At 33.9% G+C, this 14,073-nt stretch overlaps 1 protein-coding gene across 1 annotated transcript; it reads right to left on the bottom strand.

Annotated features, from left to right (window-relative positions):
- Positions 1-2,173: 2,173 nt before the first annotated feature.
- On the bottom strand, positions 2,174-12,668 carry LOC123524676 (Rieske domain-containing protein-like). Its single transcript, XM_045303034.2, has 5 exons — positions 12,489-12,668; positions 10,295-10,427; positions 9,864-9,898; positions 8,352-8,432; positions 2,174-6,270 (listed from the first exon to the last, which is right to left on the bottom strand). Exons 1-5 carry the CDS (start codon positions 12,495-12,497, stop codon positions 6,106-6,108), a joined length of 423 nt encoding a protein of 140 aa, XP_045158969.2. The 5' UTR covers positions 12,498-12,668; the 3' UTR covers positions 2,174-6,105.
- Positions 12,669-14,073: the final 1,405 nt, after the last annotated feature.

Genomic DNA, 14,073 nt, shown 5'->3' with positions numbered 1-14,073 from the left:
AGGCGTTTATGCATATCTTGACTAAGTCAAGGGTCATAACTCTGGTCTTGCAAAATGCAATTGTGTTCCTAGATCATGACTAGGTCAAATATTTTTGAGATATATGCAACATAAACATTGAAGTCTTTGATGGATATGTTTTACAAAGACAAGGGCCAAAATTTCGGTCTGGATGAGTGAAATCCCAAACTTAACACCAGATGCACAACTTCACAAGCTAAATCAAGACCCTAAGTTCGAGTGTGGGAGGTCGTGGGTTCGATCCCTGGCCGCGTTCTACCAAAGACGTAAAAAATGGTACTAGTAGCTTCCTCGCTTGGCGCTCAGCATTTAGAGGATAGTACTAGGACTGGTCAGCCCGGTGTCAGTATAATGTGACTGGGTGGGGTATCATGCCATGTGTCTACGGCGTGATATTCCAGTGAGGCAGCACTATAAAGTTGAGCATTGTGCTCACTGCTACAAGTAGACACCGTCGTTCATATGACTGAAAATTGTTGAGAAAGACGTTAAACCCGAACACACACACACACACACAAGACCCTAAGTCAATTACTTCTTAAAATATGCACAACTCAAATTCAGATAGACATCAAGACTGACATACGGACAAAGGTAAATCTAAATGTTCACCCTACTACCTCAACATTCCAAACAAAGAGCACCGCATGCGGGTTCAGACGCTTATCTGATTTTTTTTTTGTCTCTTTATAATAGAAATATTGTCATACCTTCTGTTATAATTCTTGCAAAAAGCAGGATGGAATTATGTTTGTTGCTGTACAGAGTCAGCTTTTGATGGTGAACAAGTGTTGCAAGTTTTAAAGCAATAGCTTTGATAGTTTAGGAGAAAAGCTGACCTAAACACAAGAAATCTGATTTTCCAAGTCCAAAAGGGCCCATAATTCTTGCAAAAAGCAGGATAGAGTTATGCTTCTTGCTGTACAGAATCAGCTATTAATGGTGAAAAAGTGTTGCAAGTTTTAACGCAAAAGCTTTGATAGTTTAGGAGAAAAGTTGACCTAAACATAAAAGTTAACCATGAAATCTGATTTTCTAAGTCCAAAAGGGGCCATAATTCTTGCAAAAAGCAGGATAGAGTTATGATTCTTGCTGTACGGAGTCAGCTATTGCTGGTGAACAAGTGTTGCAAGTTTCAAAGCAACAGCTTTGATAGTTTAGGAGACAATAACTCACCATTTTTTTTCAAAAATTCACGAGCTAAAAATTGGAAGGAGGCATGAAGCAGGGGAAAAGATGATGTACAGCAGGTAGTTTCTTATGTTTTCAGGTTTCCAATTGTCTGATAATGTGGTAGGTCACTAAAAATTATGTTTCTTTAAGGTAGTTCTGCATGTTTGAAAAACCGTAAGTGATGGCGTAACGTTATTTATCCGGAAAACATAGAATAAAGCCTGGATTTGGCGTACGGAAATGAAAATTAATTTATGAATTAATCGAAACCTGTGAGTCATTTTATTACAATGGCACTGTTGCTATATTTCTGAAGTCAAAATATGATATTAAAACATATGGTGCGTTAAAAAATTCAAAATAATGTCTTAAAATTAGCGTGAAATGTTCGGTTCACTTTAATCATGGTCAAATATCTCAAAAGTAAGCACACGGACCTTTACATTTTATTTCCCCAAATTATAATCCATATATGTATTAACAACCATGAGAAGTTTCATCAAAATCTACATTGTAGAAAAAATTCTATTCGCGAAAATGTTATGAAAGTTATGATTTTCCCATAGACTTCCATTATGAAATATTGCATGAGGTCGAACTTTTTCAAATCAGTCTAGAAAAAAAAATCAAGCACATGACCCTACCTTTTTTATTTGCTGAATTTTCTAGGTATATTCTGAAGTTTTGAAAAATCATAATTTAATCAAATTCTACATTGTAGAAAAAATTTTGATCCAAACGTGCAGAACTACCTTAAAGTAAAACAGCAAGAAACAAAAGATGTTTACATTGTGTACAAAGTCCACACTTAATATTATGGAATCAGTGACCAAGACATAGACGAGAGACTCATTTTGTTTTGGTGAATTTACAAGCCTGACACCAAATGGTTACAGAGATTTGATATTTATCATAGACAGAATGAAGGAAAAGATATCAAGTCCAAAATTAAAGGGAATTAATTATTACATAATAACAGTATTCCCACAAATTTTACTATGCAAACTATTTTTTAACAGACTAGGAAGACACTTGAAAAACTAGTATACAAAGGATACTGCTAAATCAAAACAATTTTAAATGTATAATTGTTGTCTAATTCTCTTGTGCAGTACATCATGTAAACAAAGTTAATTGTGGAACTAGTGGGTACTCCCTCACAGGCTTTTGTCAAGTGACCTTATGCACTTTGTGACAGGAATACTTTTAAAACTGCATGTACCAATGAGAATTCTTACTGCACTTACTTAAGAAAAGATTACTAACATTTTGCACCCCCTCTTATCGGTATTGCCATCCATCATTAAAATTTCTCCAGCAGTTGTAAAGACATTATCAAGAAAATATTAAGTATAAAAACAGAGATAATTTGAAAAAGTTGAGAGTTAATAATACCCAATATATATTTCAAATTTCTCAGAAACATCTGTACTTTTGTAGTTCTGCTCTTTTACCTACAAGTGTGACCTTGATCTACGTGACTGAAACTGAAACTGAAAAATTTGATTAAATGCCTATTTTTATACAATGACATATTTAATGGCATTGTACATAATAATAATAATTATTATTATAACAATATTAATAATGACAATAATAATAGTAACAGCCTTATTGTAACAAACAGTCATGACCGCACCACTCCCCTTGAGGTCATTTTACCCCTACTGTGAATACCAGTGCTTAAAGCATCACATGGTACGCCCAGATGAGCTGCATATAGAGGTTCAACCCCACCCCCGGTAAATGGTACCGGTATCACCTGCTGTTTTCGCATAATAAACAGTTATCAAAAAATTTAAAACAATGCCGCCAAATCTCTGAAATACAGTCTTAAGATTTTTTTTTAATGCATCCAGATTTACTTTTGCGTAGTTCTAATGGCAGTTTATTCCAAAGTTTTGGACCAATAGTAAAGAAACTTCTATCATTGAATGTTTTGCACTTGTTGTATGGAACAACATAACGACATTCAGAATTTTCAGACAATCTCAAACCTTGTCTACTAGGAATATACTCTGTAAGCAATTATGTTAAATACAGAGGTGCTCTGCTAGTGTGACAGCTATACATGAAAGAAAGTATCTTGAACTCAATTCTTGCTTTCACCGGCAACCAATGTAAGTGATACAATGCTTGTTTAGATCTGTCAAATTTCCTCCTGTTAAGGACAAGTTTTGCGCACATGTTTTGAATACATTGCATCTTACGCACCTCACAGTTAGCTACACCATACAGTATGACATTGTAATAATCCAGATGTGAAATAACTAGAGACAAAACGAAAATTTCAGTGGCTGCTTTTGTTAAGTATTTTCGTATGTTCTTAATTCGTAGGTAATTCAACATGGCTGTACGACATTCGTGATTTACATGATCTTTAAAGTTCAAGGTTTCGTCAAGAAATGCACCGAGATATTTAATTGTGCTTTCACATTTGACATCATCACCAGCAATGTTAATGGAATTTGTAAAAAAAACATTTTGTTCAATTAAGGTCTGCTACCAAATTTAATAAATTCAGTTTTGGAAGTGTTCATTTTCAGTTTGTTTCTATTCATCCAGTCATTGATTATAACTGCACACCTTTCAAGTTCTCCGATCGCTTGTGATTCTAAGGAAACAGATGTAGGATGAAAGCTTTTATTTGCTATATGATCATCAGCAAAACCATAGACTGATATGGATTTTGGAATGACTTCAAAAAGAGTTCAAGCATAGGTGAGATACAGCCACGGACCAAGGCAACTGCATTCAAGATGGCAGTAGCTAAGATTCCTTTTAAGTAGTCAAGAAACTAAAAAAGCAAGTTTGGGTCCCTGTGACCATGCAGCCACAGGCCCAGTGTTACTCACTGTGCAAAGCTTGAAGGCCATAGTTATTACATTCGACTTTAGAGTCTGGGAATAGACAAAGCACTAATAAAGCAAATACAGTCAAGTCCACTTAATACGAACTCGCTTGATACAAACTTTCGGATATAATGAACAAAATTCAGATTCCCCGACCGAGTCGTTCTATTTCCTTTGTAACATTATTTTGGTAATAGCGAACTCGCTTTATACAAATACTCGGCAGAAACAAACACATTTTGGAAGTCCCAATTAGATTAAATGTAATAATTTTCCATCTTTTGATACGAACTAATTTTAGAAGTCGGCGGCCATTTTGCCCTTGTTTCGCTTGATCATTTAATAGTTTGAAACTGTACAGTGCTGGTATTTAATCGATGTGATTATCACCTGTAATCGATAAATACATAATAATGAGATTAACTCTATGTAGTCAGTTATCTTACTTATTACAATCGAGTCCACGTAATAATGTCAATCGAGCGAAGTTCACTTTTTATGTACAACTGTCCATGAAAAATATTCTCATTGTACGTCTAAGGACCATGCAGTGTAGTTCATTTGGGACATAAATAGATATCTATTTATGTCCCTAAGTTCATGTAACAAAAATGGCTATGCCTAAGTCTGGCAAAATTTCAAGACATTTGAACATTTAGAATTAATTTTCATACAGTTTTAGGTGTTTAAGTATGACTTTTGTTGAGTAATTTCATTGCAATTTGAATAAATTAACTTAATCAGTTTAAAAATACATATATTCACTACTGTACTTCCATATATCGGAAGCTATTCTTAACTGCCCAATTTGCTCGGACAAATTATCCTGTTAGTCATACAAGCATTAATACAAATTTCGTTTTATACGAATATATTTCCCAGGTCCTGATGAGTTTGTATAAAGTGAGTTCGGTTGTATATTTCATTCAATTCAACAAATTCATTATTAATCATATATATTAAAACTTGCGTTAAGCAACCTATCAAGAAAAATTGCCAAATTGACTGCTTAAGACTTGTGACCACTTATTCCAAGAAGTGACTTTTCAGGGGTACAAACATTTCCTGTGGGAATCATAATACATATTTATGAAATGTGGCCAACATACTATATTCTCTGTAAATACTGAATAGGAAAAATGGTATTTAAAACTTATCAAAAATAAACAAAAACATTTGTTTCCATAACGAAGAATTGTGTACAGAGATATAAGGCTACAACTTATTAAGAAAGACTTCTATATGCATTCACTCATTCATCCACTCTTTTCATCGTGTTTATGCATGAAAAGAATGCTACTCGTAAAACTGGTTAAAATTTTGTCTAAAAAATTGGTTTACAAAGGATGGGTTTGAACACACGAATTCTGTGAATCTATATCCCCCGCAGAATAGGTTATTTTGTGAATGAGGGGACTGTATCTTGAAAGATATAACAATTAAAGGGCAATAACTCTGAAGTTACTGCAATGATACTGAACAAAATTGTACACACAGCACACCCTGTAGTGACATACAGATGTCTATGGACAAAGGGAAGCAAACTTGGACTGACAAACAGCTGGACAGACAATGCCGAAACTATATCCCTCAACCTTCAGCAGGGGATAAAAAAAAAATACTCCAGTAATTCTGTTCCAATGTCACCAAAAATTGTCAGTAAATAATTCAGTATCTTGTTTAATCACTAATCAATTCATTATACTAAATACATATAATAAAGTCTGCTAATGTGGTGAAAGAAGAAAATGTGACTGCAGATGATTAAGTACAGTTCAGGACGAAGTAAACAAGCTTCAGTTAACACAATAACCATAATGTCATAGTGTCTTAATGGACAGTCAACTCAATCTCAAAGAGTCTTAGCGGACAATTAAATTGCATCCAGAGAAACATTTATTGCATCCATATGTCCATAGATGATCTAATCTAATACTGTATAAACAATGTAAGTGCTATTATAAATGAATTTATCGAATAACCAGTGCAAATATTTCAACATTTTTGTCTTCTAAATTTACATTCATTTCATATCCACTATCACAATTTTGGTTATTCTTCATTTTTCTTTATGTTTATTATAGTGATCAGAGTCAAGAGTGCCATCACATGATGAAAGTGTCACATAGATATTTCCATCTCTGACGGTAACTGTGTGTGTTCTCTGTCTTACTTCACCAGCAGTCCATTTTGGAGGTTTATCCAGGTTGTGTGGATCAACAGACTGTAATACATAAGGCACTATGATAGCTGATTGTGAATAGTGTTATTTAAGAAATAATGTATAGAAAAATCTTGTTTTAATGTTATTAATATATGAAAAAGAGGTATACATCCGCGTAATTATTTCACAGGGGCGTAGCCTGAGTGAATATTATTCTTGCAACATATAACTGATTTTCAGTGTACTAATTGAAGTCGACACAATTTTGCTATACATGATTTCAATTCTAATGTGCTCTTTACTTAAAGCAGAAGATAAAATATAGTAGTGCTCTTTCTTGGTCACAACAAAAACATTGATGTCCTGTTAATATGATGTCATTTTAGCATAAGCGTGTTTTAACAGAAACAAGCAAATTAGAATTTATAAAGTCTCAGTTTATATTCTGTCAATACAATATCTTTGAATAGGGTACTGGAAACAAGAAGTTCTGGAATAATGTGTTCACAGGACAGTTACATGAAATTTGCAATTTAAAACATGCATATCAACAGATAGGTAAATTAAAGGGGAGGAGTGGAATAAGTAGCAAAAATATATATAAATTATTTCCTAAAAATTATCAAATTTTCAGTGTGTTCCTGTCTTTAATGTGAACTAGCACTTCTTTACATGGCGTAAGTAAAAATGTTTTAAGGGACACAAAATCCTTTACAAAAAAGGAATCCTGTTAAAATATACATGAACTGGGCCAAAAGAAATAATACTTTCAAATGATCTTATAAGATTTATATCTCAAAAAAGGCAAATTTATGTAAAAACAAAAATAGCCATTTCCATTGAAAAATATTATACCAATGGACATTTGATTACTCGCAATTTTGTTTCTCATTTTGTGGTAACAAGTATGGTAAATCACTTGATACTGTTGATAAAAGTATACATCTTCCCATATGCTTTAATCAACAGAAAAATATCAAAATAATATTCAGAGATTTCAATGGCTGCAGATTTTTATCCAAAGTTTTTAAACACAGTCATCTATGTACACTTACAGGAGTTTTCTCATGCCTTCAAATGGTCCTTGATAGCACTGACGGTAAGCCGAACAGTCAACTAATACAACAGATCCGAACAGTCAACTAATACAATAGATAAAATCAGGAACTTACTTTGTAATAATCTGTCTAGACCACAGGAAGAACTAAACTTTCAAAATCTTTGGATGGTAGGTGATCTGGGGTGTTGCACAGTGGCTGTGATGGAATACTAAGGCACAAACTAAAAGGCTTAAAGTGATTTTTTAGAAGATGGGGAGCGGGGGGTGGGGGTGGGGAGAAAGATGGGGTGTTTGGAAGAAGATTAATGTGCATGTTGGGGCTGGGGGGAGAGTATTGTGGCTTGTTGCACTCTTCAAATTGTCTCATCACCACCCACTTATATCTTAAATTTGAAGTCAGTACCTTGATTAGTTTTAAAGTTGTGCTTCAGACAAAAAATGAAATGGACAGATTTGAACTTAACACGTGACCTTGATCTTTGACCTACCATCCCAGTCCATGTGCTCTGCACATCGTGTCATTACCACCTATCTATATGCCAAATTTTACGACAATAATTTGTATGGTTATTAAACTATGCCCTTGATACAAAATATGACAGACAATTGTGTGAAGACCATTATGTTATTTGTGCCCAAAGTTCTTTGAGATATTTCAAACAAATGGATTGGGAAATGGTCTATAGTTGCTCACCAAATATCCATCTGATGAAAAGGCATTTAAAGGTTAAAGATAGGATTATCCCTTTCACAAGAATTTTCTACTAGATGACCTAGAAGTGAGATATTCATTTCATTGCCAACTACTTTTTTTGCCAGGTTTAAACTCAAAATCTCGAATAGTTACTAAGGTAGGCCCAAGACATGAAATATGAGGGACAAATTGACTTGTAAGCTCAATTTCTGACCTTGACCTTTGACCCACTGACCTGGTTCATGTGCTCTGCGCATCATCTCATCACCATCTACTTAATGCCAAGTTTAATGTCAACACCTTAAACAGTTGAGTTACATTCCAAACATGAAATATGAGCTGGACAGCCAACAATTACAAACTTTAAGGATGAAATCATGAACTTACTTGGTAATAATTTTGTCCTGTGTTTAAACAAACTTTGTACTTGTGCCATGGACATACCATGCATGTTCTACCACCCAAATCCTGAAATTAATATTCATTTGAGCCGTGCCATGAGAAAACCAACATAGTGGGTTTGCGACCAGCATGGATCCAGACCAGCCTGCGCATCCACGCAGTCTGATCAGGATCCATGCTGTTCGCTTTCAAAGCCTATTGGAATTAGAGAAACTGTTAGCGAACAGCATGTATCCTGACCAGACTGCGCGGATGCGCAGGCTGGTCTGGATCCATGCTGGTCGCATACCCACTATGTTGGTTTTCTCATGGCACGGCTCATTTATTACCTTCCCTTTTAACTGTAAATACATGTATCTTACCTGACTTTCCATTCATTCAATCAGTGTAGCAAGGCACTTGTTCACATCATTATAGAAACCATAACAAAAGTAAAAAGTAAAGTGTTTGTTTATTATGGTGTCACCACTACTGAAAGGGCCAGCCATATTGGCTTATGAGACACCTTCATACACTGAACAGCATTACTTCCAGATTCCATTTTTTTTTAATGCCAGGCACCAGGCAGGCAGGCAACCAGTAACCATTATCTAACTAGCTGGTGGCTCACATTCATTATCTCTTCAGTAACAAGACCCATCTCTGACAGGGCTCGAATCTTCAACCTCCCAATTGCGGGGCAGTTGCCTTTAAATATCCATTAGGCTGTCTATTTCATTTTTATATATAACTATAATTTCATGGATGTTTTGTGATATACATAGAATTCTGTGCAAGTGTTAAGCTGCACATGGAATTTCATGCAAGTTCTAAGTTGTACATAGAATTCTGAATACTATGTCTAAATATCTAACCATGATTTTCAAACATTATCTAGTTTCTATCTCCTATGAAACTAGAGATGCTTTTGAGAAAAGCACATGCCTCCCACAACTGCCTAATCATCTAATTAGTAAGTCAGTACTGTTTACTTAGAGCAGATGTGCATGACATCAAAATGACCTCTATACTACTTATAAAAGTAGTATAGGCGCAGGTTTGAGGTCAAAAATGCGCAAGAAATCTGAATGTTTTTTGGTAATTCAAGGGCCATAATTCCGAAGTGCCTGGGCCGATTTGGCTAGTCATCGAACACTCAAAGTGTATATCAAACAGTAAGTGTTCTTGAAAACTTACACTGTCAACAAAAACAAAATTCATTTAAAAGTTTTTAAAGCTTTGTACATGTTAATGTTTACAAAATTCCATATATTTGACATTATAACCTTTTATCCTGCTCGGCAAGTTATTCTGCCTTTGTGACCAGTGCAGACCAAGACCAGCCTGCACATTGGTAATCATGGTCTGCACTGTTTGCTATTCAGTCAGTAAATTTTCAGTGAACACCCCTTCGAATAATAAATGGCATTGCCAAAATTGAATGATGGACCAATCCATTTTAGAAATTTAGCAGGCTAAGGGTTAATGCTGATTTATACACAAGCTGCAGGATCTCACCTCAATATCACCATTGTACAAAGGTCCACCTGCATCTGAAATCGTAAAAATGAAGACAAATCATGTGCTATTTCAAACATATTAAAATCTAGGCTATTTGGTATTAAAATGACAAACTGACTAACTAAAAAAAATATTTTTTTTAAGTCTATCTTATTAAAGAACAAACTGTAAACTAATAAATGTAATAATAAAAATCTAAATCTTTGCCGTAATAATCACTTATTATTTAAAGGGGTTTTCACTCACAAATTTACTGAATAGCGAACAGTGCAGACCATGCTCAGCCTGCACGGACGTGCACGGTGCAGACTGATCTTGGTCTGCACTGGTGGCAAAGGCAAAAATCACTTGCCACCAGCAGGCTAAGGGTTAAACACAAAAAAAAATCCTCTAGATACATTTTTTATATTATATTTTGTTTTACTCACGGTAACAGAATGAATCAAGAGCATAAAACTGATCCCCGGCTTTCACAATAAAAATGTCTCTGGCGGCCACTGTGATCCTCTTTCTGTTTCGGGTACCAAGATCTGACACACTGCATACATACAACTCATTAGCCTGAAAATGTTTAATAATAAAGACACACATTTTGGGGAAATGATAACAAACAAATTCATTATTTTAAATATAATTCTGTCAAGTTTAGTTTTGATAATTCTTGCCTTATAATGATTGCATGGAGCATTTTTTAAACATCAACAATGATGTCAACAATGTATGATACATAGTCACTGCTACTGTAAAAGCTTGATAGATGAATAAATAATGTTCACAAGTGGGCCATAGCTCCAGAAAAATAACTGGATAGAGAAGTCCTGAAAATATGTGCATGTCCACTTCATGTTGATGATGTGTACCAAGTTTCATTTCAGTTTGATGGAAACTGTAAGAGTTGATAAATGATAACACAATGTTCTGATGTAGTAGTAACATTTCAAAGAAGTTCAAAAATTTTTATATGAGAATCTACATGTACATGTGTAATAATATCAATAGTTTCAGTATAGGATTTTAAGAAAAATGAATTCATAATAAGTTGGCTGAAACAGGTCCTCCTACAATAAATTATCTTTAAATTTATGGAGTGTCCGTATATTCACAGAATGTAAAAACAGCAGAATCCTAGACATGTTATATGTAATATGTTCAACTTTACAACATCTCTCTTTTACTTAATATGTGTTAACTACTAGTTATGTACAATTGTCAGATTTGATGTATACAGTGTAAAGTTTTTTTTCAAGGTTGTAAACATAAAACTCGATTCTAATTCAAAAACTTTTATACAAGCTACATATATATCGTACTATAATTAGTTGCCTACAATATTGCACCTGTGCCAGTGACCTTCTGAAAATCTGCTGCCATTTCCAAGTGCAATATTGTAGGCAACTAATTATAGTACGATACACTCAAAGAAAATGTTGTGCTGACAATGACAGTTTGGTGTCATTGTTATTTCCATGGTAACCCCAATTATGACACATTTTTCTTATTACTTTTTTATGCCCTCAAATTCTGATCTAGCTCTTTGGTTATAAGTAACATTTTGATTTATTTTCTGTTTTGATGCAAATGTCATCTTGTTTTCTGTCTGATTTTTATGCAGATAAACAGTCCAACAATTACTTTTAGGAAATATACAGCTTTGAAATCCATGATTGGCTTATATATCTTTTAACCAGAAATTTGAGCCAATCTGAAAAATGACAACTAACTTTCGCTTCTTATACTGTTGACATAAGGTGGCCAGTGTTTCCATATTTTATTAAATGAGATAAACAGCATCTTCTTGAATAATACAACACAGTATGTTTGAATATTACCAACAGATTTGCATATAATGCCCAGTCTTCAGACCTCACACCCTTATAATTTATAGAATATTTATGTTGCATGACCAGTATAACCGTTTTCCTCTGTACTTTATTATGAACAAGGCCTAACATTGTTTTTACTTGGTTTGTTGTTCAGTTTGTGTAAGTTAACATTGACGAAAGGCCAATTACTGGCTACCTTGACTATTTTAGAAATAAGGTAGTGGCCACAGAAAATCTGTAACTTAAAGGCAGATCAGGGTTGGTAAATGTTGTGATAAACAGTACCAAATATTTTGCTGAAAGATTTTCCACTCTTATTTTACATCATCTGAATTGTGGAAAGATTACACTATAGTAATCCATAAATGAGACTAGTTCTTCTCCAAGAATTTATCTAATTCTCTCAGTGGTATTCTTAGGGTCACTGAAACTGGTACTTCGAGGATACAGACTCTATATGAAATCTGTTGAAAATACAATTTAACTAAAAACGGCAGTTTAAAATTATATGATTTATAGGTAGTCCTTATGACTCCTTTAAATAAGACCTGATATAACATATTTTACATTTTGACGTCTATCGATTACAATGCAAATTGAAAATAAAATGTAAAAATCTTTAAATCTCAGGGTTGTCTGCATGTTTATTTACAAAATGTCTTTAAAACAACAAAATCCTAGACCTGTATAAAACCAAAGAGCTATAAAAATAACTATACTTCTTTGATAAAACAGACAGCATAGCATGTATTAAATTTTAGACAAATTACTATGTTCAGTGATGTTGGTACAAATTTACCTCAGCCATTTCCTGTTTTCATTGTCCAGTTATCTTTCAGTAAAACATGGTATAATTGGAACATACATACTGAATCATTTTCAGCGGAAATGTGACACAAATATATCAAGTTAAACTGTAAAATTCATAACAGGTATCGATATAACTTGTATTTCCACTCTTTCCTCTGGGACAAATGGCGTAATGACGATAAAGGGAAGTAACTATGCAGGATACGCACATAATATTGTGACGCAGAAGGCAGTGAGAGATGGAAATAATAAGGGCATCTACGTTTTATTAAGCATAGTTTCAATTTTTTTAAAAAAGAGAAAACATAGTTATAACTTTAAGCACATGCAACTCAACAACATGTCCAGCCAGTTCAGCACAGCCCACTACAACAATAATCAGGGGGCTTCTAGAATGGGTACGCAAAAATACCTAGAAGGGTCTGGGAGTATGTTTCCCCGATAAAGTTTTTGTTATCTAAACTTCTATGGTGCAATTTGGAAGCATTAAATCAGTAAACAATACAATTTCAAATGAGCTAATTTTGAAGTATCAAATAGAATCTACCCCTAAATTTCAGAAAGTATATTTTCAAGGAAAGATTACAGAAAACATATTGCCGTGCATTACAGTTATTACCAAAAAAGAATTAAGTAAAGATAAAGATAACTTGTATCAAAACATTAAATAAGTATAATTCTAAGCAAAGTGGGGGCATAATTCATGAAATATTGGCGCAAGAGTGATGCACCTTGTGTCATATGATAGCAACTACTTTAAGTTTGAATCAAATCAATTTAGTAATATCCGAAATAGAGTGAAAGTGCACCAAAACTTTAACCTGAACTTCTAAGCAAAAAGGGGAGGTGATTCATGAAATACTGGTGCTAGAGTTATGGTCCATGTGTTATATGATGTGAATAATGATGCCGAACAACTATTTTAAGTTTAAATCAAATCCTTTCTGTAATAATTAACAGAGATCGGGTGGAAATGTATCAAAATTAAGGCTTAAAATCTATGTAAAAGGAGCATTATTCATGAAATATTGGTGCAAGAGTTATGGACCTTGTGTCATATGATATGGGTGATAAGGTGGAACAAAGAGCTATAAAAATAAATAATGTATTTTATAGTTCTTTGGGTGGAACAACTAATTTAAGTTTGAATCAAATCCATTTAGTAATAACTGAGACAGAGTGAAACTGCACCAAAACTTTAACATGAAATTTTAAGTAAAAAGGGGGATAATTCATAAAATATTGGTGCAAGAGTTATGGCCCTTGTGTTATATGATGTGATTGATGATGTGGAACAACTATTATAAGTTTGAATAAAATCCAACTAAAAATAACAGAGATAAAGTGAAAGTGCACCAAAACTTTAACCTGAAATTCTAAGTTAAAAAAGGGGGCATAACTCATGGAAAATTGGTTCCAGAGTTATGGACCTTGTGTCATATGATGTGGGTGATGATGTGTAACAACTATATTAAATTTGAATCAAATCCATTTAGTAATAACTGAGATAGAGTGAAAGTGCACCAAAACTTTGACCTTAAATTCGAAGTCAAAAGGGAGGATAATTCATGAAA

This window comes from Mercenaria mercenaria, chromosome 3, assembly GCF_021730395.1.
Source record: "Mercenaria mercenaria strain notata chromosome 3, MADL_Memer_1, whole genome shotgun sequence".
NCBI lineage: Eukaryota > Metazoa > Mollusca > Bivalvia > Venerida > Veneridae > Mercenaria > Mercenaria mercenaria.
Note: the sequence above shows the minus strand (reverse complement) of the source record. Positions and strands in the feature narration are given on the sequence as shown.